Source organism: Ceratotherium simum, chromosome 2 (genome assembly GCF_057802395.1).
Source record: "Ceratotherium simum simum isolate JZ-2026a chromosome 2, ASM5780239v1, whole genome shotgun sequence".
Taxonomy (NCBI): Eukaryota; Metazoa; Chordata; class Mammalia; order Perissodactyla; family Rhinocerotidae; genus Ceratotherium; species Ceratotherium simum.
In genome coordinates this window covers 70,736,763-70,760,886 of record NC_141901.1, presented here as the reverse complement: position 1 = coordinate 70,760,886, position 24,124 = coordinate 70,736,763, and the positions used below count along the sequence as shown (strand labels likewise).

The 24,124-nt window shown below is 44.1% G+C and overlaps 1 protein-coding gene across 3 annotated transcripts in view; it reads right to left on the bottom strand.

Moving 5' to 3' along the window:
• BCAR3 (BCAR3 adaptor protein, NSP family member) overlaps positions 1–24,124 on the bottom strand; it is a 130,540-nt gene that overhangs the window by 80,669 nt on the left and 25,747 nt on the right. For all 3 annotated transcript variants that reach the window (XM_087447139.1, XM_087447166.1, XM_087447130.1), the window contains exon 2: positions 20,759–21,086. In XM_087447139.1, coding sequence (XP_087303265.1) covers positions 20,759–21,075 — 317 coding nt within the window. In that variant the 5' untranslated portion in view covers positions 21,076–21,086. The remainder of the gene's footprint in view (positions 1–20,758; positions 21,087–24,124) is intronic.

The following is a 24,124-nucleotide window of genomic DNA, read 5'->3' as shown; positions in this document are numbered from 1 at the left end:
ATAAACCCATATGTTTACATAAATAACTTTTATAAAAAATAGATGTTTTTCATAACAGAAATTTAATAATGAGAAGAGTGGCATTGTCTTACATTTTTGCAAATCTTTTTAATGTCTGGCTTAGTAGAAGACAGCTGAATTCTCATATCTACTTCTGCATTCAATATGTTGTGATATGTTTTGGTTGAAATAGATGTAGAAAATCCATCCTCACACAGATATGTAACTGGAAGGGAGGGGTATTTTAATAGACTTTTCAAATAATTATGGATATTCTTCTTTGATACCATACCAAAACTCGACAAATGATAGTTTCTTAAAGGTTAGTCGTAATGTGGAATCTGAAACTATATCTCTTACTCTTTTGCATCTATCTTGTACTTTGAATGGACCTTTTATCCATGTGTGATTCTGTAGCCACTATTCTAGAAAATACTGCTTCACTGAGTTATGCAGATCTTCCAAGTTTTGACCCACTTCATTATAATCTAAAAAAAGAGACACATTTGTTAATATCATCATTGATCTCATCAGAAGTTATTAAGTCTTGGGAAATGTCAAGCTCATGGTGGAGGATACAAGTTTTCCAGAATTCTAATTTTCACTTAAAAGCTTGAATTTTTTCATTGGCAGCTGACACTGTCAAATATTTTCCTCAAATTTCATTTCATTCATTTTAGGGAAAATATCTGACAAATACCAAGACTATATAGTCATAACTTGCAATTTTAACTCTCTTTTTTTAGGTGCTCAAATGTCATTCTTTTAGCAAATTCTTTTTAGAATTTTGTCCAGGATCTGCTCTTCTCACCAGATTTAGCTAAAATCCTTTTCCTTTCACCTTTGAAAGCTGAAACGTTTCTCTTCCCCTTTCTCTAGAGATGCACCTGGGAACTCACTGAGCTAGTCCTCTCAGGCTAACCTCTCAAACTCTCTTGGGAAGGCGGTGGGACAACCAACATGGACCAGGACAGGTGCTGTGCCTGGATGGTTCCTGAGGTAGCACTGGCTGCAGCTGGCAGGGTCCCCACTCAGGGATGGGATCACCTCAAGGAGGGGTGGCCTGTGCACTCCCCACCTCCTGCTCTCCCGCCCAGAGACCTGGCACCTAGGAGCCTGGGGTGTTCTCCCAAATGCTCCCCCCACCCTTAGATGAACTCCCGTGTTCCTGTTTGATCCTCCACCACACACACTTCTCTTGGTAGAAGAGAAGGAAACCAGGAGGCGCTGGTTAGGGGCAAAGCTGAAGTCCCCTCTTGACCCCGCCCCTGCCATTGAACTCTGCTAAGGGAGCCTTGTTCAGTCTGTTAGAGAGCAGAGGGCATCCAAGTGTTGTAAAGTTATAGTTCTGTGCTCCAGGGGGTGCCTAGTGGACCCTCATATTCTTCTCCTCATCCTTTTTAGTGAGGCAAGAGAGAAAATATAAGGAGAGTATAATAAAACCAAGTGAGTGTGCTACAAATCCAAAAGCTTTAAAAATCATTGCCTTGAACCAAACTAAAATTATATTTAAATGCAGAAGTGCTGTATCTCCTTTCTCAGCCAGCCACCCGCTCCTTGCTAACCAGAAAGAAGATATGAGCTGAAAAACATAGCAGTTGGCCATGGCGCCCTAGCCTCTAATTTGAAATAGAATATCCAATTATTCACACAAGACTGTGCAGCAAACACTTCTTAAAGCACAGGTTTATATTCTCCAACAGAGACCACTAGAAAACAAACAAGAACTTGGTGATATAAATGAAAAGCTTTTTAAAAATAATTCTTTTTTTGCTTCTGCCAATTATGAATCCCCACCCCTGTGAATCCGTGATGTTCTATGCGTCTCTCTTTACAACTGGAGAGTCTGGCAGGCACCCATGGCCCCTCGGCCAGGCATCCTGCCCTGCAGCGGACAGTCCACAGACCGCAAGAAAGCAGCAGGATGAAACTGGACTCGCTTGTTATTCTGTTCTTAAGTTTATTAAGTTTTAAATAACATCACTGTGTTTACTCCAGTTAAATCATTCTTTCCAGTGTCCCAGTTTCTTAAGTTCATACTGAGGGATGTCTAGTTGGGAGTCACGGAAATGAAATATTTACTATTTTAGTTTGTTTCTCATCAGTAATCAGGTTAATAATTTCCTCCCTCTTAAAAGGACACTTGATCTATAAGTGTTTGCTACTTTGACTTAAGAGGTTCTCCATTTTGAATACACAAGCAAAATTTCACTAATAGATCCTTTCTGAGTGGTTGGAACACCGATGGGGAAGGAAGTACCCTATGTCTGTCTTAAATTATAGAATGTTTTAGACGAATGAATGTTTACTTCTTTAAGTATTATAGAATAAGTTAATGGCTAACAGTGTTGTCAAACAAATGTCCTTTTGGATATAACATAAAGAGGAATCATTTGTAAGAAGATGATCATCTCATGCAATGGAGGGATGTGAGAAACTAGATCCAACTATTCTACACTGAGTAGGACAAAAGCTCCCCTTAAACTCCACACACACGCGTCATTTGCACAGTTGGCACACCTCCTTTGTGCGCATGGCATGGTGTCTGCATTCCTGTCCACTGTATTGTGTATTTACTATATATGGTCTCCCCCTCTACAAGGTGAACAACCCAAGAGTAGTGACATGTCTACTTCTTGCCCAGCAGCTCCCATAGTTCTTGCATTCATCCCACAAACATTATCAAGCATCTACAGTAGGCTATGCAGTAGGCCAGACAATGGAAATACAGGAAGCAAAGACAAAGGGCCTGTTCCCAGAGAGGTTGCAGGCAAGTGGGGAAGACAGATCAATAGACCCAGCACAACTCAAGTTAGTGAGAGAGTGCCAGTGTGAGGGAAACACCATGGAGGGGCCTTTCAGACAATGTCCAAGCTAAGGTTTGAGAGCTCAGTAGGAACTCGTCTCAGTGAAGAAGCTATGGGGTATGAGATATGGGGGGATGAGAAATGCCCAGACAACGAGAGAAGCACGTGCAAACACATGGGAGCATGAGACAATACAGTACCTTTGGGGAACCACAAGTGTTCAGGAGTTAATTCCACTCTAGACCAGGCCACCATCATCTCTCACCTGGACCCCTCAATACCCTCCCCAGCTCCACAATCTCCATGCAGCAGCCAGAGTGATCCTTATTCAGATCACCCTGCTCAAAATCCCCTGACAGCTCCCATCCAATCAAAACAAAACCCTGACGTCCTCACCGTGGCCTTCAAGGCCCTGGTTCCATGATCCTAGTCAGCTCTCCAATCTCACTACGGTAGGCAGAATTCTAAAGATGCCCCCTCCCGAGATTCCCATCCCCTGGTGAGTCAATCAAACACTAATGTAGGCACTGCTGTGAAGGGATTTTGCAGATGTAATTAAAGTCCCAACATTAAGATATGGCAGCCATATTAAGATATGGCAATTATCCAAATGGACTTGACTCAAGAGTGAGGGGGATTCGACATGAGGGCTCCTGTTGCTGGTAAAATGTTAAGAGAGGGCCTGTGACAAGGCCCATGGCATGAAACCTCAAGTGGACTCTAGGAGAGGGGAGCTGCCCCCAGCAGACAGCAGGAAATGGAGACTCAGGCCTACAACTGCAAGGAACTGAATTCTTCCAACAACCTGAAGGAGCATGGAAGCAGATGCCTCAGAACAGAATGCAGCTGCTGACATCTTGAGTTTGAGACCCTGCACAGAGAATGCAGCTGAGCTATGCGGGACTTCTGCCCTATAGAAACTGTGAGGTAATAAATTGGTGTTAAGTCACCAAGTTTGTGGTAATTTGTTACTCGGCAAAAGAACACTAACACACTCATTGTCTATTCCACTCATTCCATCCAAGCCACACTGACTTTTCTTTCTGTTGCTCAAACATGCCAAGCTGGCTCCTGCCTTCATGGCTTGACTTTACTGTTCCTTTGCCTGGAATATTCTCCCCACAGATACTCAAAGGCTCACTACCTGACATTATTCGGGTCTCTGCTCAAACATCACCTCCTCGGAGAGGCCTTCCCTCACTATCCTCTCTAAATGAGCACCACCACTACCTTCTATCCCCTTATCTGGCTTTATTTTTTCCCACATTATCTGATATTATAGAAGTGTTTATTCACTCATGGTCTGTCTTTCCCCTGGAATATAATCCTGCAGGAGGGGGGCTTTCTCTGCTTTATTCACCTTGGTGTCCCCAGTGCTTTGCACATAGCAGTTGCCCAGTAACCATTTGCTGAATTAATGAATAAAAGAACAACAAATGGAAGGACAGGGTTGGGGGAGGCAGCAGGAGTGGCGGGGGGTTGGGAGATCAGGAGGAAGAAGAGGCAGAGCCAGATCATAAGGGGCTTGGAAGCCATGTAAACACATTTAGACCTTATCATGAAAGCAATGGGATTTGTTGAAGGATCTTAAGCTGGAGAATAACCAGACATTTGTGTTTCAGAAAAATCCCCCTGCAGCAGTGTGGAAAACAGATTAGTGGGGGGCAAGACGGAGTCAGGAAGACCAAAGGAGAGGATGCTGGAGGGGTCTGGGTGAGAGATGATGAGACTTGTCCTAGAGTGATAGAGGGAATGGGGGACGTGTACAGATTTAAGAGATTTTTAGAAGTGAAAATAGATAGATCTTGGTAAATGACTGGATTTGGGGGAGAGAGGCTAGGACTCATTGAATTCTTTCTAAGGGAACTAAGTAGATGACGCCTAGCACATGGCAGAGACTCAATACATTTGTTAAGAATGAACTAGCAGGGGCCGGCTCCGTGGCTTAGCAGTTAAGTGCGCACGCTCCGCTACTGGCGGCCCGGGTTCGCATCCTGGGCGCGCACCAACGCACTACTTATCTGGTCATGCTGAGGCCGTGTCCCACATACAGCAACTAGAAGGATGTGCAACTATGACATACAACTATCTACTGGGGCTTTGGCGAAAAAAAAAAGGAGGAGGACTGGCAATAGATGTTAGCTCAGAGCCGGTCTTCCTCAGCAAAAAGAGGAGTATTAGCATGGGTGTTAGCTCAGGGCTGAGCTTCCTCACACACACACACACACAAATTTAAAAAAAAATTGAAAAACAAAAAAGAATGAACTAGCAAACACCTTTGCCTCAAGTACCATTTTATACTCACTTTTAAGACTATTGGGATCTGCATTAATAAGACTTCACCTCATTACCACCCATTTTCCATGGTTAGCAGTGCATGTATGATTGCTGGCATTTAGCTACTGAATGTCTCAGTTAAGCTCTCCTTTCTTCTCAACTGGTAAATAAGTTACTTCCCGGAGGGTCTTTCACATCCCTCAAATTATGAACACATAAATCTTTCCCATAAAGTATGATGAAATATAACAAACATTTAAGGGATCCCTTTGCACCAGCAAAAATAGTTAACTCATGAAAGAAAAGCAAAGCATAACAAAACACGATAGGTGTGCAGATATCAGCCAAGAGTGTCCGATTTGATACAACCCTTTGGTCTTCTCCATCACCCCCAGCTCAGAGACCTGCCGCTGCTTATGTCTTTTCCACAGGACCAGAGGCTCCATGAGGGCAGGGGCTACTTCTGTCTTGCTCACCAATGTATACTAAGGCCTTAGAACAGTATTTGTCATATAGTAGCCAACTAATAAATAAACAAGGGCAAGAATGGACAAATGAAAATATAAATCACAAATAACCACCCTTATATTACATCTATACAATCCAAATAAGGCCTCAGAAAACTAGAAATTTCTACTATGAGACTTTCATTTGCTTAATATGGTAGACCAGATATTCTGAAAACTAAATGAAATTAAATTACAAATATATTTGCAAATACATTGTTGAAGTCACAAGAAAGGGACATTCTCAGGAAACACAGATATGAATACAAAACAGATACAGAAACAGAAAACCAAGAACACAAAACATCAACAACAACAACAAGGTAAGGAGGAAAATGGGGAGGATGAACCCTGAGTGCTTAAAAGCGAGCAGCTTACCCAGACGCCTGCGTGAAGCCTGACCATCAGAATGGACCACGCCCGTCCTACAGAAAGAATGGGCTGCAACAACAAAACTCACACTCTAGCGAAGGGAACCAAAGAGGAAACCTTCTGTCTCCACCACAAATTCTGATGGAAAAAAATAATGGCAGTAATAATAGTCTCCCCGTAGAATTTGTAACCACAGGTCAGACTTCATGTTGGTTGGGATTCGAATTTATCCTACATCCTTTGACAGAGAATCTGAAACTGAGAAATTAAAGTGTCTAGGTTGGTGGTGCCATTAGTAAGAGAGCAGTGTAAATCCTTTCTGGAGGAATGCCACCCAGCATATCTACAGATTTGGTTAAATATAAATTTCCTTTCAGAAATAACCATATATACGGGGAAACAAGCCCCATGACTGAAAGTCAGCAGAAATAACAACAGATTGAGATCCTCAAAGACTTCAGATATTAGAATATCAGATATAGGCTATAAATAACAATGTATGATAAATTAAAAAAAAAAAAGATGGAGGGCCGGCCCAGCGGCTTAGCGGTTAAGTGCACGTGCTCCACTACTGGCGGCCCAGGTTCAGATCCCGGGCACGCACCGACGCACCGCTTCTCCGGCCATGCTGAGGCAGCGTCCCACATACAGCAACTAGAAGGATGTGCAACTATGACATACAGCTATCTACTGGGGCTTTCGGGGGAAAGAAAAAAAGGAGGATTGGCAATAGATGTTAGCTCAGAGCCGGTCTTCCTCAGCAAAAAGAGGAGGATTGGCATGGATGTTAGCTCAGGGCTGATCTTCCTCACAAAAAAAAAAAAAGATGGAATCAAAAAGTGATCTAAGAGTAAACAGGCAGATATAAAAGTAATATACTATAATTTCTAGGAATAAAAAACTAGTTGATTAAAATACATAGATATAAATAAATATAAAACATAAATATAAATATAATCTGCTAAATAACAGATTAGATTAAAACAAATATATAAAGGGATTATACAAAACATACCATAGAGAGAAAAGGCAACGGAAAATATAAAAAAGACGTTGAAGGTGGAATGAGAAGGCCTAATTACACTTAACCAGAACTCTAGAAGGAGAGAATTGAGAGAAAAAGCAATAGTCAAAGAAATAATGATGGGAAATCTTCAAAATTAATGAAAGATATCAATTCTCAGATGGAGGCATCCCAATGAGTCCCAAGCAGTATAAACAAAAAGAAATTCTCACCTGGACACACTGTAATGAAACTACAGACCACCCAAAACAAAGAGAAGATCATAAAAGCAGCCACAGAGCAAAGAAAGTTTGTGCTCAGAGCAGTGACAATTAGACTAACAGCAGGTTTTCATCAGCCAAAGGGGAAAGTGAGGAGCTTTTTTCTTGCCCAGCAAAACTACCAAGAACGAGGGTGAATAAAGACAATTTTAGACAAAAGCAAAGAACACCCTTCAGGAAGAAGGAAAAGGATGCCAGAAGGAAAGCCTGAGATCTAAGAATGAATGATGGGCAAAGAAACTGGTAAACATACGCACTGCTGTCCTGAAGGTCCCAGCCAGGACAGTTAAATAAGAAAAAAAGATAAAAGGTATAAGATCTGGAAAAGGGAGAGCAACACTGTCATGATCCACAAATGATGACTGTCTATACAGAAGACATCAAGAATCTATGCAGACCTTACGAGGAAGCAGAGCAAGGTTCCAGGATATGAAAGCACTATGCAAAAATCTTCTATTTAAAACTTACTGAGGGCAGGGACTAGATGGCTTATACGTCTGGGATGGAGTCCTTGCTTTGTGGGTGTTTGTTCATCACAAATGAACTCATTCCTAAAGCACTTAACTGAAATGCAAGACAAAAAAGACACCATAAGCATGACCAGTAGGCTGTCTGTCTACCTGAAGTAGTAGGGCCAAGGAGGAACAAACACTGCAGTCTTGGGATCTACTGGTTTACCATTCTTAACCAACCCATGCACCAGGGCATGTCACACAATCAGGAAAGTGAACCCAACAACCAGGATAAAGTTTGCCCTTCACTGGCAATATCATGGCTTCAGCCCATTTGCACGTGGGTATGGCCTTGGAATCTACTGCTGTCACCCTTTGTTCTCCAGCACGAAGCTCACTCAACATTTTAAAATCTTGGCGGGGAGAAGTGGGGAAGGAGGGGTGGGGGAAGGAAGAGATAGCAACAGACCACTAAGATTTTGCATCCACTGCACAACATTCTCTCCTAGACCACATATTCTTTTAGGTAAGATTAATAATGTGGGACAGTGTAGCATTCTCATTTTATATTTTATTAGATGATATCCAATGGTTCTTATCTCACCAGCCTTGTCTCCTCACCTTGCTCCTTACACTCCACTAAATCCAAACTATTTAGAAACCATATCTGAACCAAGAAGCCTGGAGTCCCCATCATCTTTGCATTCCCACCTTCTCTGACCACTCTTTCCTCCGCCCCCAACCAACTCACAGAATTAATAACATCACCTCGGTGCTTCTTTTTTATGCATTATAAAACTTTTCGATAACAAATAATTATAATTCAATACAATATGTGTACTCCTGTCTCTCTCCCTTACTGAACTATGAGCTGAGAACAGGGACCATATTTTATTTCATTTACCTTTGTATCCCCAGAGCACAGTCGCATAATAAATATTGGTTTGAATGAATGAATGTGTATGTGTATGTGTATGTGTATCGGTGTGGGGGTGTGTGTGTGTGTCCTCTCCACTGTGCGGAAGATCTAGACCCCAGCCCTTCCCTCTCACCACACTCCATGGGTTCACCAAGGGAGGAATAACGTTGGACAGAGGGAACAAGAGAGAAATGTTGTTCTTGGCCTGATGGGCCTCCTCATTAAGGAGAAATTTAGCCACAGGCCTGTGACTGAACTGTGGTGGCCTCAGATAGAACTCCCTAAGCAACGGAACGTCACTGCTGTCACGGCAGTGCCAGGCTCCCCAGCCCTCCTGAGACCATCTGTTTTCAAAGTGGCACTGAGAAGCTGGCTGCTTCTGCTGAAAATGAATCTCTCTGGACATGTTTGAAATGCCAGCGAGGAAGTTAATCAGGGAGACAACCAAGAGGACAGAGAGTGTACCACAGGGCCATTTCCATCCGTTTATGGGAAAATGAGAAGAAACAGACGCTTAAAACAGGGCTAGACTGGTGAGTGGAGAAATGACCTTTCTTGGAAAAATATCAGCTGTTGTGTAGTTAGATGGACGACTTCTTTACTGATACTGAGAATCACACGCAAGTCCCAATAAAGAGTTACTTCTGGCTGTAGGCAGGGGCATATTATGTGTACAGCCTTTGCTAATTTAAAAAGGGATGTAGTTTTGAAAACAGAGAACTGTAACACTTCTAAATGTACACTTAAGAAAATATGTTTTGTTTCATTACCTTGCAAAATAAATGAGGAGAGAGTCACTCTCCCACATCTCAGAATGTATTTATTGACCATATTTGTTAAAGGAGGCTCCACTAGTACTTGACAGAACTAAGGTTGGTGCTTATTTTATATTTTCCTCCCAGGGTTAACACATGACGTGAGCAGTTCCTTTTCACTAACACAAAGAACCTAAGGGATATTCCTTAATGATTAAGCCAACAGATCTGCCTTAGAGCCGAAGAGCGGTCTAGACAGAAGCTCACTGCTCTGCAGTTGGGGAATTCATCTTCCATTTCGGTGTCTAGAGCCAAAAACAATTCACCAGATGTGATCTGGGCAGCCAAGGGTGACCACTTCCCTTGGTCTGATTATTAAACTTCAATTAATGCTCCTAAAATCACATTAGCTTCTTTGACAACCATAGCACACTGCTGACTCATTCTGAGGCTGCACTCATCCAGATCCTGGAGTATTTTTTCACATGTGGCTATTAAGCCAAACCCTATACTTTTACTTTGATTTTGGACTCCAGTGCAAGTCTATCTCTCCCTGTGGTCTTTCCAGTTAGATTTGGTCTGTTATTTCAAAATGCCAAGATCTTTTTTCGATCTCATTTCTGTCATTTTGACATATTAGTTATTCCTCCAAGATTCATGTCATCCACCAACGTGATCTGTATGTCAATATTACTGTCTCAGCAGTTTTTAAAAATTGGCTAGAATGGGGCTAAGGACACAGCCTACAGCATGCTTCCTGTACTATCACCCAGCTGGAATCTTTCTCACCCCAAGGATATCATCAATGATTGACATTTGCGTACGCATCTTCTCAACATTGCTCTAATCTACCAACAAAGCAACCCCAGGAAGGAAAGTTAATCCGGTATGACCTGTTTTTGGCAAAGCCCTGCCAATTACTAATGGCTGCTGCTTCCTTTATCAAGTAGTCAAAAATCACTGTCCTAATAATCCTTCCTAGAATATTTCCTGAGATTGATGTCAATCTTATCATTTTATAGATTAATTTTCTCTCTCTCGTTCCTTTTTTGAAAATTGAACTATAGGTATCTGCATCTTTTCTGTAGCACTTGGTTATGCCAACATTCCTCCACTGGTACAGTGCTGGCTTGATGGCCTCTGTCTCAAGTCCTTCAGTCTTCTTGGGGCTTCACCTCAGCTGGTGGCATGAGCCTCTTGTCATGGCCTCATCTACTCCAGGGTGGCAATTCTCTTCCTTCACCTTCACCCTACCCTTTCTAGTCAGAGAATTCATCTCCTTGACAGAAAAAATGCAAGCTGAACAGAAGCTCAGCAGTTGGGTTTCTCCCACATCCCCCGCTCTTTGGTCTCATTGTTCCAGCCATAACTTCTGAAAACTCTTTTTGTCACCCTTAGCATTTTTCACCATCCTTTGCTCCCCCTGCACGGTTTCTTTGACATCCCAGTGCCACCCTCTGATATGGTCCTTGGTTGCGTGGCCCGGCTTTTCCTGGGTCTGGGTCCAAGGCCAGGACAGCATAGAGGAGGTGGTGGCACAGAGGAGGCAGGCCCTGAGGGAAGAGTTATCTAGAAAGCACAACCCGCAATCACCTGGTGAAGGAGAAAAAGTAACGTGATTCCTGGAACTATGTTAAGGTCAGAGGTCAAGAAAAGCAGAATTGCTTATGGAACTAGAAAAGTGAAGCAAGGGGCTACACTGTGGATGGAAAGTTAGGTGAGCAGCCAAGATAGAGAGAACAGGTGCTGATAAAGTCAGATGGTTCGAGACGGGCATCTCCTTCTTCTAAGGCTATGAACTTCTTAGATGGACAAAGCCCCTGCCTGTCTTTGAATTTCTAGCACTGAGCACAAAGCCTAGCACACAGTAGATGTTCAACGTACTTGTGAATGGATTCATCAGAATGGCCCTGGCTCATCACACCACATTGGGGGATCCTGTAAATGAGTCAGGCCAGGCTGGAGACAGTCCTTCACACACATCCTTAAACACACGAGCTACCTGCATGGTCACATACCTGGTCCTCTTTCGAACCGTGGTCAGAGTGTTGCTTTTAGTTGTCCTGAACTCTGTTTCCCTTTTGGAGCCTCAGGCCATGAGATCGTCTTTATCATTTCCTTCAACATTGGAAATCTTTCTTCCTACAGCCCAGAGTAGACTGTAGATGAGGACACATTTCCCTCCCTGGCATCAGAGATTTTACGGCCTGGTTACTTCTAAAATGCCTGCTTCTTTCACTTCAACAGCCAATTCCTGCTTTTATGAGTCACTTTCTAGCTCATCTGAAAACACAGCAATGCCTGATTAATGTGTTCATGACATATATTAAAAGAATGGCAATTAAACCACCTCCTCGGGCAGATTCCCTAATCAAGTTAAAACAGCACCATTTAAATATCCTACATATTACACTATGATGAGTCTATACAGGAATTCAAGACTAATACCAAGTGGTACTGGTTGATAAAAACTTGATGCGGTCATGGGTTAACCTGTGCTCAGCAGAATTCTAGGACGGCATTGAACTAAAAGCCACTGTTGAAATCTTAACTTGGCTGCAGTCAGTCAATCAAATAGAGTAAGAACAAGAAAAACCGTATCAAGGCCAGTATGTCTCTTGGCAGGCGCAGAGCTCTGGCCTCAGTGAATCATCAGGCTTTAGGCTGTCTAAGCCCAAACACAGCACTTTTGATAAAAGCAGATGCTTTGTTTGGCTGGTATCTATCTGCCCTTCCTCCACCCCACCAGTCCCATCCACCCCACCCCCAACCATTCCCCAGCCCCTTCTAAAAGAGTGGGTTTGTACAGTTTTCTTCTCAACTAATTCAAAGGCAGAATAAAAGTGTTATGGTTTTGAGATAATGTCCTCAAGGCCTCTAAAAGGCCAGACAGATATAGGAACATACACTCTAGACCTACCTTCCAGGGCAGGCGCCCATTCTCGAGGCGGCTGCTCACCAAAACCTTGCAAAAACAGCCATCACCCCTCAGGTAAAAGCCTGAATGCCAACCACAGTCACCCATGTACCTCCTCTGTCCATAGAGTCGTCAGGGAATGTGTGGGACCGTTAGGGAAGGAACTGCAGGAGCCTAATCGCCATGCTGCTGACACAGGCCCACAGGGAGGGCGGCCCTGGGGACTTGTCTGCTTTAATCAAATCAAAAACGTTTTATAAAAAGAATCAAGTTATGAAAAAATGTGCTTTGTTTTATCACATGCTTAAAAGATTAGATCTTTTACTATTGAATTTTGTTTCTCATCTTAAAAAAAAAGAACTTTCCTTTGAACACCAACCCTATGCAGCTTCTGCCTCATCTCTCTGCTCCCCACCAAACCAACCCCTCAGCTTCCTCTAACTGCTGACTCCCTGGAATGGACTGTGTGGGATTCCTCAGGGTTGGGTGCTAGGGCCCCTTCCCTTTATGCTTTACACAGATATCTCCCTTGGTGACAGCATCCATTTCCGGCTTTAATTTCATTTCTATGCAGACTCCTAACTTTGTAACTTTTAGCCCAGACCTCTCTCCAGAGCTCCAGGCTCATAATACCAACTAGCTGGTTAACACCTCCATTTCGACACGCATGCATCTCACACACAGCATGCCCAAAACAGAAGGCTCTATTCTCTGCAAACTACCATCACCCCCTCCCCTGCAAGAAAAAGCAGCCAAACAAACAAATGAACCCTGTCCTCTCCCAATCTTCCCCATCTCAGTAAATGGCCCCACGCCCAGCTGTCCGAGCCATGCTTGACTGTCTCTCTCCCTCATCCCATACATCCAACCCTCAGTAAGTCTGGTGGACTCTACCTGCAAAACAGATCTTGAATCTACCCACTTCCATTCCTTCCACTCCCACCCTAGAGCAGACCCCCACTTGCTCCCTGTACTTCCCCAACTGCCTCCTGCCCTCCCTGCAGCCCCTCTTCCCCATCAATCACTTCTCCACAGAGACCAAGTAATCTTCTAAAAACTGAATCAGATCATGCTATTCCCTTACTTAAAACCTTTCAAAGGCTTCCCTTTGCCCTAGGGAGAAAATCTAAACTCCTTGGGAAGGTCTAGACCAGTGCTGTCCCATAGAAATACAATGTGAAAAACATGTAATTTAAAATTTTCTAGCAGCCAATTGAAAAGAAATAGGTGAAATTAATTTTAATATTTTATTTAACCTAATATTTGAAAAATATTATCATTTTAATACATAGTAACATAAAAAAGTATTAATGAAGTATTTTACATTCTCTTTTTACATTTAATCTTCAAATGTTCCCTCCCCCAGAGAGGCCTTCCCTCCTCCCAATCCGAGGAACTCAGGGCTGTCTGATGTCACCTTCCTCACACCTCCTCATTTTGTGGTTACATATCTGTTAATGCGTTTGTCCGCGTGCCCCCTAAACTGGGCACTCCCTAAGGACAGGGCCCACATCTGTCTCATTCTCCACTGGGTACCTGGTACCCTGCACTATGCCTGGCACAAAACAAGCTCAATAAACATTCGCTGAAGAATAAACAGCGAAGACACTGAGATTAAGTACAAGGACAAGCAGGCAGGGCTGGGCCAGTCCGCTGAAGACAGGCTCTGTTTGTGTCTTAGCACAACAGTGTGCTGATCTCTCAGTGCAGTGCGAGGTTGTTATATCTGTAAGTGTGAGCTGTAAGCGTGAGCGTTCGCCAAGACACACTGCTGTAGGGCAGCTCAGGGCAGACCCAGAGAGAGGGATTCCCGCCCGGCTCCGTCAACACGTGGGAAACTCTCTCCCCAGAAGCTGCAGGCAGTGAACGTGGTCTCAGGTTACACATGGGGATTAGGCGTTCCCAGCACCAGCCTTCCAGGAGGAAGGAAGGACGGAAACCAACATCTGAGCCCCTTCTCCATGCCAGGCTCTGTGTTAGGCACCCTCACGTGAGATTGTACTTGACCTTATAGCTACCCTCTGAGGACATGGAGATTCAGAAAGGCAAAGTAACTTACCCAAGGTGACAAAGCCACCGGGTCTGGTTGCTGGAATCAGCGTCAAGGTCACTAGCAGCTTTCTTTGCTATCCATGGCTACATCAACGTCCCAGCGAAGGCACCAGTGGCCTTCAGGGTCAGGCATCCCCCAGCAGAGTTAGGGCAGGAGAAGAACAAACTGCTGGTGATTAGGCGGAGGTGAGAGCAAGGATGTGACCTGCTCCACCCAGACTCCCAGGAGCTGTCCCAGGCTCAAGTGTGAAAGTCAGAGCGCTGACATTCAGTGAAGCCTTCATATAAGTGACCAGTGAACTTTCACAGCCCTCCTCAGAAGGGGTTATTTTCACCCCCATTTTATAGTTTAGAACTTGCCCTAGTTCACACACCTGATAAGTGGAAAACAGGGACCTGAACTGAGACCTCTGGGTTACATGCCTCGTGTCCTCTCCTCCTCTCCACAGAGTTCTTTTACCTTAGGCTACTACGTTTGCAGGTGAATCTGGACCACAGACAGTTCAGGCTGGGCAAAGACTGGGTCAATTATGGAAGGTTTCTCAGGCTTCTATAGTTTGTAAATAACAGCACAATCCTTAAGAGAAGAAGACCACAAGTGCTTGTCTTAGGGCCTCTAAGAAGAGGGAGCTTGAAATTCTGCATCCAATCCTGCAGCTGGTCTCTGAGGGGCAGACCGGGTGGTGACAGTATTACAAAGCTGTGAACACGGGTAGCCGTGGCCTGAGGGCTTATCAGTCCCGGGGCTCCTGTCCAGGCCCCATGAAGGTGCCCTCCTTCAATCAACCATAGCAACTACAACTTCTCAGCTGGCATTTTCTGGTCAGGCTGAGACGACTCCCAAATCCACATGTGATAAGAACGTGATAATTTGTAACTGCACAGCACCTTCTGTATACAATACGTTTTAACATATGCTGAGGGATGTGAAAAACTCGCCGAGTTTCCGACTCTCAGAAGACTGAAAAACCTGACCATTCCCAAACAGCATGCAGGAGGCCTGAAAAAACACGAGTTAAGGCAGGACTGTCCTGGGCAGGGGAGGCAGACCAGAGAAGATGTTGAGCAGCTCCACTCAACAAGGACAGCTTTGTGTAATTCTCTGATCATTTTCTCGGTTGTGGTTTGCAATCAGCTAAAAAAAAGTCCTTTCGTTTTCCCCAGAAGAACAGCTGAGAATGCACAGACCCCAGCCTTTAGGTTCAAATCATCCCTGTCAGTAGAGGATTGAGGACTCCTGTCAGACAGCTGGTGGACCCGCAGGCATTTCCCGTTCTCTGGGCTCCCTCAACCCTGGGGCCCTGCAAGATGCCCAGCAGGGGCTGAGCTCACCTCTGACCCAGCTGCTCCTGGCCTCAGCACACCATGGGCCACCAGGGCCTGGATATGCGCCATTCCTTGGAATTTACTAACCCATCCACAACAGCTGCATTCAAACACCAAGGAGCATTTCAAAATGTTAGTGAAACTCAACTTTGAAATTTTAAAAATAAAAACTCAACACATGGACTATTACTTTCTAGAGACATTCCTGGCTATTAAGCCATTGTCACTCTGATAACTAATAAATGTACCTTCTATTAAATAGAATCTCTTAATCTATTAAAAGGATTTTTTCCAACTCTAAACCCAACTTTTCCTCTGTGCACGAAAAGCTTCCAAGCTGCAGACAGTAGACATATAAATAAAACGCAGATGTTTGCGTGTGGACCTTCACATTGTAGATCCTTCTGATTAACTTTGAGCTAAAGGCTCATTTATTTGCATGTCTGGGGGAACATCTTACTTTGTTAAGGAGAAAGCAGTAGTTAGAGAACTTGGTGGTCCTGAAGAGGAACAAATGAAACAATTTTTCCGATGAGGGCACTGACAGAGCCCAGAGCTAGGTCTTTAAATGAGCGTTTAGAGAAGTCTGCACAGATCTTGTGCCTTACACTTTCACTTCAACTTTGAAGAGCTGACACTGACACGGTAGGTTGCCTACCGCCTGGGAAAGTATACCAGATTTTTACTTGGGATAATTTTGCAGACTTTCTGGCCCCCATCAGTTAAACCACTTGTGACTAGTCAGTCAGCTCCTCTCACGCAAACTAATGAAACATCACATTGTCCCACCACATGCTCCCACAGCACAAGGGGCGGCAGGAGGAATCAGGCTCTCGCAGCTGTTCCCAGGAATGCATGCCTCCACGTACCCACAGGCAGGGAAAGGGCCTGGAACGGCATCCAAGAGCTGATCCTTCAGCTAGTCCAGCAACACAGACATCTCAACAACAGGAACTGGGCCCCTCTCAGCTCAAGGAAGGTCCCAGATTCAAATAAAAATTTATCTTTGAAAATAAATGAATCAAAGGGACACCAGCCAAACAACGCTAATGTCAAGAGGAAATCCTGTCTGCAGACCTCTCGGAGAAGGCTTGCTCTGCCTGCGGAACAAAGGCTCCTTCTGTGACATCAAGCAGCAGGTTTAAGAGTGCCCTGGCTTCTCACCGCGGCCACCCTTCAAAACCACAAGTACAGCCAAATGCAGCCAAGACAACAACAAAGCTAAGAGATACGGTCTATGAATGAAGAGACCAACTGCCCCTTCCAGACCTGTCTTCTGCCTGGCTCTTGGCAGCCAAGGTTCCATTCTCCCCAAGGCGGGTGTCCAAGGTGCTGGATTCAGACTCTGAGCCCTGAAGGTTTCCATGCAAGAAGATAGCTCAGAGGATGCCCACAGCTGGTGCCAACTTGGGAGGCTGTGGAGCATAGTGCCTGGGGAAGACCTTACAGAACTTTCTGGGTTCTAACCCTGGCTCAGTCACCCACTAGAGTCTGATCTTAGGTGCCTCAACATCCTTGAACCATTTTCTCAACTGTAAATGATGACAACAATGATGCTGCTGCTGCTGCTCTTGATGAAATCTGCTATGTCTCTCACACAGGGTTATGATGTTCAAACAAGATAATTTATGAACATATCCTTTAAGATAGTTTAAAACTATAAAATATAAAAGATAATAATTCATGTGCGTATGACACATCTTTATATGACAGCTTAATAATACAAATTTTTAGGTCAAAGGGGAGACTTCCTCTACTTTGCCTGGGGCCTCCTACAGGGTGGGTGGGTATTCAATTAACAATTATAATAAAAGTGACTTTTTAATGATTAATAAGGCAAATATATTTGTTGGGAAAATAGTGAACTTGCAACTCATCAGTGATTATTTGACAAAACACAGAGGTGCTGTCTGCAGGGTTTCCCTCCCAGTGTAGGTGGGGTATACATGAAGAGTGAGTCTGGCTTCTCCAAGATGGCCCCACTGTCATCATGCCAACACCAAATGTGATGAAATGCAAGGTTTTCAGACTTGACATTTGGGCAAGTCACTGTTAGCCAAAATTAATCCCTGAATTCACTATGAAAAGAAACAAGTAAGACCAAAAAAGTTCACCTGAAATGAGTCAACCCCCTAACCCCTGCAAAATCAATAAATCTAACCTGTTTAAGGTAGACCTAACTAGTCTTCTGTCTCTGGAGACATTGTTCCAAAACTCGAACTTTAAAATACACATGGCTCCCAGCTTCCAGTGGTGAGTGAGCTGGAGTGGTGGGTGGTTGGTGTTTTCACAGCTCCTTTGAGCTGTACGTGCTGAGTTAGGAATATTAACGCTATTTCTCTCACGCGGTACTTCTGTTGTGGCACCTCAGTCAAACCCCTCTTTGCAGCCTCAGGTTCTTGTTCATCCTGCTTGTCCCTGGCTTTTCACACGCACAGACTTTATTTGTTGATACTGTGGCTTGTTCCAAAAAGGAACTGAGGCAGCTTAAAATTAATTAAGTATTAATACTTAAGTATTAGGAATACCGAAAAGGCTAAAAAAAAAGAATATAAGGTATTTTGAACTCTTCAAAATTGGGAACACCGGAGGATATTTTAAAAAATGCATTAGGTAAATAAAATATATTAATAATAAGACCGAGGAACAGGGGACCAGGACTTATGATCCTTTGGCACATAACCACAATGCCCCTCACTCAGCATAATTTTAAAGGATATTCATTTGTTACTTCCTGTATTCATCTTTAACAATAAGATATTTTAAGTTAAGGAAAAATGATGTGAATTTGGATAAACATAGTTATGAATCATAAACAAATCTCAACCAGCAGGGCTTGTTAAGTCTTCCACAGCCTGGACTTCAAACTCAGGACTTGCGCCCACCCCCGATAAGATCTTTTACAGTGATCTGACCTCTGTCCAAGTCAATTTTCAAATCAAAAAGCTTTGAACTCCTGGCAGGTTGCCAGTTGGGACCTTGGGTGTTTATCAAGAACTTCCTCAAGATAGAAAGGACAACTCCATTACCATCCCAGCCCCCTGGAGTCCTTCTTGTAAGAGCTGGCACCCAGCCATGACCTTAGAACTTCAAGGAATAAGTTTGTGAGTTGTCTGTGTGTGGTACATAGTAGATATCTAGCTCAATACAGAGTTTAACTTAATAAATAAAAAGTGGCCACAGTAAGCCAGGTAACAGTTGGTTCTTAATCCACATCGTGCAGCGTGGTTTTTGGGCTTATTTCTGGCTGACCAGAAGTTATTTTCCTTTGCTGCCCCATAGCCTTCATAAGAGGGAGCAATGATTGCTCCCCTTCTGCATCCCAGCCTGTTCAGTGCCAATGATGTGATATTAACAATACTATGCACAGGTATGCACCTCCACATTTACCTGTGTCATCAGCAGGCTGCTCACTAGCTCTCTGAGCTGGGAGGTCACCCACATAGATTTGGTGGAGCAGGTCCAGGACCTTCTAACCCCCAGGACACCCTGGGAAAGATCTGGTCTGATGTCAGAAACAGTTCAGAGCTTTCCAACGCTTTCTACAGAGAATATCTGGACCTCCACTTATCTCCTTCTGGTACTACTGCAATTGTGCAGCTAAAACTAATTCTGAACTCTTGCCTGCCTAGCTCTGTCCCAACATCTATACCACTCTCCTCTCACCTTGCTACACTCCAGCCACAGGCCACACAGCTTTATTTTGGGTTTTTCAAACATGCCCAACCTGTTCCCACCCCCAGTTCTCTGCACTTGCTCTCCCTATGCCTGAAAGAGCCTTCCACTGGTTCTTCTCACGGTTGCCTTCTCTCATTATGCAGGTCTTACTTAAATACCATCTCCTCAGAGCCCTGTCTACCCTATAAAAAAGATACAACCCCAATAAATCTCCAGCATATCACTCTGTTTCCTCTGCAGAATTTACTATAATCTGCAATTGTCTCATTTATTTACTTGTATTTATTATCTGGGCCCTTCGCTAGAATGTTAGCTCCAGGAGGACACCATTTCAGATGCTCCATTGCTATCCTGTTAGTTCACATATTTCCCCACCCCGTAAAATGGCAAGAGCAGATTACTGGAATGATTTGCCTGCTAGAATATCTTCAATGTTGGACCAGCCCTTCAGTTAAGATACTCAGAGGGACTAGGCAGAATTTTCCAGGTGAAGCACTGGTGCTTATAAAATCAATGTCCTCTAATCAACGTTAGGTGCTCAACATATAGATATTGAACAAATAAATGAGCTAGGATCGAAGTGGCTTTCTTTGCTACAGGGTTGAACAAAAAGAGAGACACCAGGAGATCCAACAGAAGAAACCACCGCCTTCTTTGCCCGATAGCATCACAGGTTGCTGATCTTCCCCAACAGGAAAAGGAGCGCAGAGTTTCTAAACCAGCTCTAACAAGCAGAAACCAATCTCAGCCAGGCCCATTTCAAACCCAGAGAAGCCTTTACAACCATAAGGCTTCTTTACCCAGATCCCTGGTAGATAGAAGGAGAAATCAATTCTTGTTCTGAAGTTTTCTGAGGCTGACCTGATAATGCAGCCACACAAAATTTTATCTCAGCATGTTGACAACTAACGACAAGGAGACGCAGGCCCTAATTTATAGATATCCTGGCATCTCCATAGAATTGGATGGACATAGTTCAGAATCTGATGTTATGATAAAAAAAAAAATCCTTTTGAGGGACTTAATGATATAGGAAGTTGGCTTTAAAAATACTCTCAAATATTGGACGATATTAAGAAATGGTTCTTTTTTTAGGTGTTATAATTTTTTATATTGTTGTTATATGTTTTTAAAATAAAAGTCCTTATCTTTGAAAGACATATACCAAAATATTTACAGATAAAATGAGGTCTGAGAGTTGCTTCAAAATAATAGCAGAAGAAGGAAAGTAGGTGGGAGTACAGACAAAACAGGACTGGCCATGAGTTGATAACTACTGAAGCTGGATGATGGGTCCATAGGAGTTAAACTGTTTGCTCTGCTTTGTACGTTTGATGTTTTCCCTAATAAAAAGATTTTTTAGAAAAGCTCTTTAAGACAAGTCATTTTCATTCGTGAAATTAAAGAAGTTACCTGAAGGTGAAGGTTTCCCCTTTCCAGTCTTGCAGTGCGTGTTCCTGGATGACGTCTTGGGTTAGAGGTGAGTTCTGCCGTGGGGACTTGGAATGGGGGAGGGTACCCACGTGACTGAAGTTATCACAGGACCTTATGGGAGGAGGGCCTTTTTTCTTCCGTGGAAGGGTACCGTGTATAGACACGTCTTGATATGCATCTGTGCGATGCTCAACGAGAGGTGACTTGCTGCTCAGAAGGTCCATGGAGGAGGCCAGGGGGAACTGGTGATTCACTGGCATGTTTCTGGGAAGGCTTGCAAATTTTCCTGCAGCCATGATTCTCAACTCTGAGGGGCAAAGAAAAGAGTGAAGGTATAAATCTAAGATTATCACAAGAACTGACTTCCTACTTACAAAAGGAAATGGAAATATACCGCCTAACAAAGAAAGTGTTCATGGAGTGTTAAAAGACAAACATTGAATGGCATCAGCAGTGAAATTTAATAGGAATAGGAGGTTTACTCATCTTTTCTTGATTCTACAGAGAAATTCTCCTTCACTGGCAGATCCACCAATGGAAAAGGGCAAACACATTTCAGAGACTTCAGAGGCACATGAGCAACTTTATTATTTTAGATGATTGAAAGCTGATGGAAAAGTATGACTAACAAAAAAGATTCTTGAGGAAGGACTCAAAGTTTCAGTAATAAATGCATTAGAGAAAATATTATAAATATATTAGATAATTATCTCACATATTTCCATCACTCTGTAAAGGATAAGAACAGGTGGAGATTATTGGAATTCCTTAGCTGCTAGAAGGCCTTCAGTGCCAGACAGGCCCCTCAGTTGTGCTAGCCAGAACGACAGGGCAGAATTTTTCTGGCAAAGACCTGGTGCTTATAAATAAATCAATGTACTCTAATTAACGAAGACGGGCCAGGGTCAGGGGTCAGGAGGTGGGCCACTCCTCCATACATCAGTGAGCTCAGCTGCAGAGGAAAGCCACTGGGGTGAGGGCTCCATGTATTGTCCCCCAGAGGGGTCAGGAACCCGCCTGCCACCAGCAGAGCTAAGCAATGTGCATGGAAAGAGTGGGAAAGGAAGAGAAAGAAGAAAAGAAAAAAGTGTGGGGAGCACATGGAAAGAAAAGGAAAATGCTACATGAAGTTGTGTGCAAATATAGCCCCAGCAATTGTTCCCAGCTGTGACCACGAGTAGAAATGTTCACCCTGAGCAGAGTCAGCACCCGTGCCCCCTAAGAAACAACCTATGGTTTTGACGTAAGACAAATTGCATCAGACATTTTTAAGGCCAACATATAGAGGAAAGAAACATAAGCCTGAATAAAAATTAAGGCTAGTCCCTGGAGACACAAGGCTCCAGGATCGGTCCCCCTAGTCATGGTATCAGACTGGTCTGGACATCACAGCAGCATAGCTAAGCCCAGTGCACTGACCTTCTCTGAGGCTGGTGAGGAGAAAGCCCCTCAGCTCTGCAGTCTGTTTTTAAGCCCTCAGCCCCCATTCCTCAGAGACCACCCTTTCCACTGCAAAGGGAACAGCTCTGGGTGAAAATCATCACTTAACAGCACCGCTGCAGAGTCAGTTCCACAAAGGAACTGGGGACCTGGGACGTGGGTTGAAGACAACCACGAACAGACCCTTCCAGAAGCTATAGTCTAAGAGGTAGAACCGGGATAAAGGCAGCAGAGTGTGGAAAGAAGACAAATGACAACAAAAACACATACAATCCATGGCTTTCACATGCAACAGAGAGAAACACACAAGTGCTGGGGGCTGGGGGAGAGAGACCCTTTACTCAAGGCATATAATCCTCACCCTGTCCTCAGTTCTTTGCCAAACCTGGTAATTCTGGGGCTTGTCTACTCCATGTCTAACTGGGACCACACAGAAGGTCTGGCTCACAGCGGGTGTGGAACAATAGGACTGAGTCCCTGTGGGGGCCCCTCCCGGGTCTGGCCAGTACCTGGCACACTGTCAGCACTTGCTCAACGTTAATCATCGTTATTAAAAAAAAGAAACCCAACTCCCTAGCCCTCCCTGCCTGACCACCGGTGACGTAAGCCGCCTAGGATTCCCTCACCCTACACATACACGTACACATACATACATGCACACACACCCCCAGCTTCGAACTCTCCCCTGTTCAAGCTATCAGCACCTTCTTTCTTCATAGACAGACCTGGATCATTTCAAAGAACCTGTGGGGAGGCCCAGGGCACCCCACAGAACCTCTGTGTGTGCAAAAGGCTACATCGTTGATCAACTCTATTTCCAGGCTAGTAATATGGGCAAAAGTTACCCTGGCTCCAGTGTCTCCGGCAGCCTGTTTCCTCTCTGCTTATCCAAGATCTATCTAGATTTCAAGATTGAGCGAAAGTGCTCTAGAATGCCCTTCAGCAAGTTACCCACACCTCAGTTTGTTCTCTGATATTGGATGTTAACACCTGCCCCTCCTATTTTCAATTCAAACATTTAAGTGCCTACTTCATATACGATACTCAGAGAAACAGAGATGCATAAGCCCCAGTCACTGGTTATGAACTCTAAGAGAGAATAAAATAACTCATCAATAGGCACCCTTAACATGCTGGAGGGAAGAACAATTAATTTTGACAAAAGGGCTCCAAGAGGATCTCAGAAAGGGCATCACTGGAGACGAGGGATTTCAAAAGGCTGAAAATTACGGGGAAAAGCTTTCCAAGAGGATGCTGTAATGGCAGGTGCATGTTATGCATGTCAGGAAACTGCAAGTCGTGCAGTGTGGCTCGAGTGGAGGAGTAGAGAAGCATTTCCTGGAAGAAGCACAGCTTAGGATCAGATCATGAAGGCTGTGTGGAGGTGTCTGGACTTAACCGTTACGTGCCTGGGAAGATCTGGAAGGGAGGGATGGAATCCAGTCTGTGCCCAGGTAGGTAACTCTGGTAATTGTGGAGGGGAGAGAAGGGAGACAGGGAGGTCAGCCAGGCTGACAGCAACAAGCCAGCAAGGAATGATGAACTCTGGCGTGGGGCAGTGGCCAGGGGAAGGGATGGAGAGACAGAGTGAGGAGCTAGGAGCTCAAGGCCTCTGGCTGGGAGGAAGGAGGCCACAGCCATGGGAGGATGGTGCGGTGCTATAACATGCCAAGTAGTGTAAGGAGGGGACCCCTGCGGGAGGGAGGGTACAAGCTCACCACTGGAGCTGTTGAGTGTGAGGTATCAGTGGGACAGCCGGTCCAGGAGGCTAGATATCGGTATGTGCAGTTAGGAGCCAGGACAGAATGTAGATTTTTAAGAGTCATCAACATAAAGGGAATATTTAAACCAGAGAGTAGATCCCTTAGCTTGTTATTATCAGATGTGATAACAGACGTGAAAGTA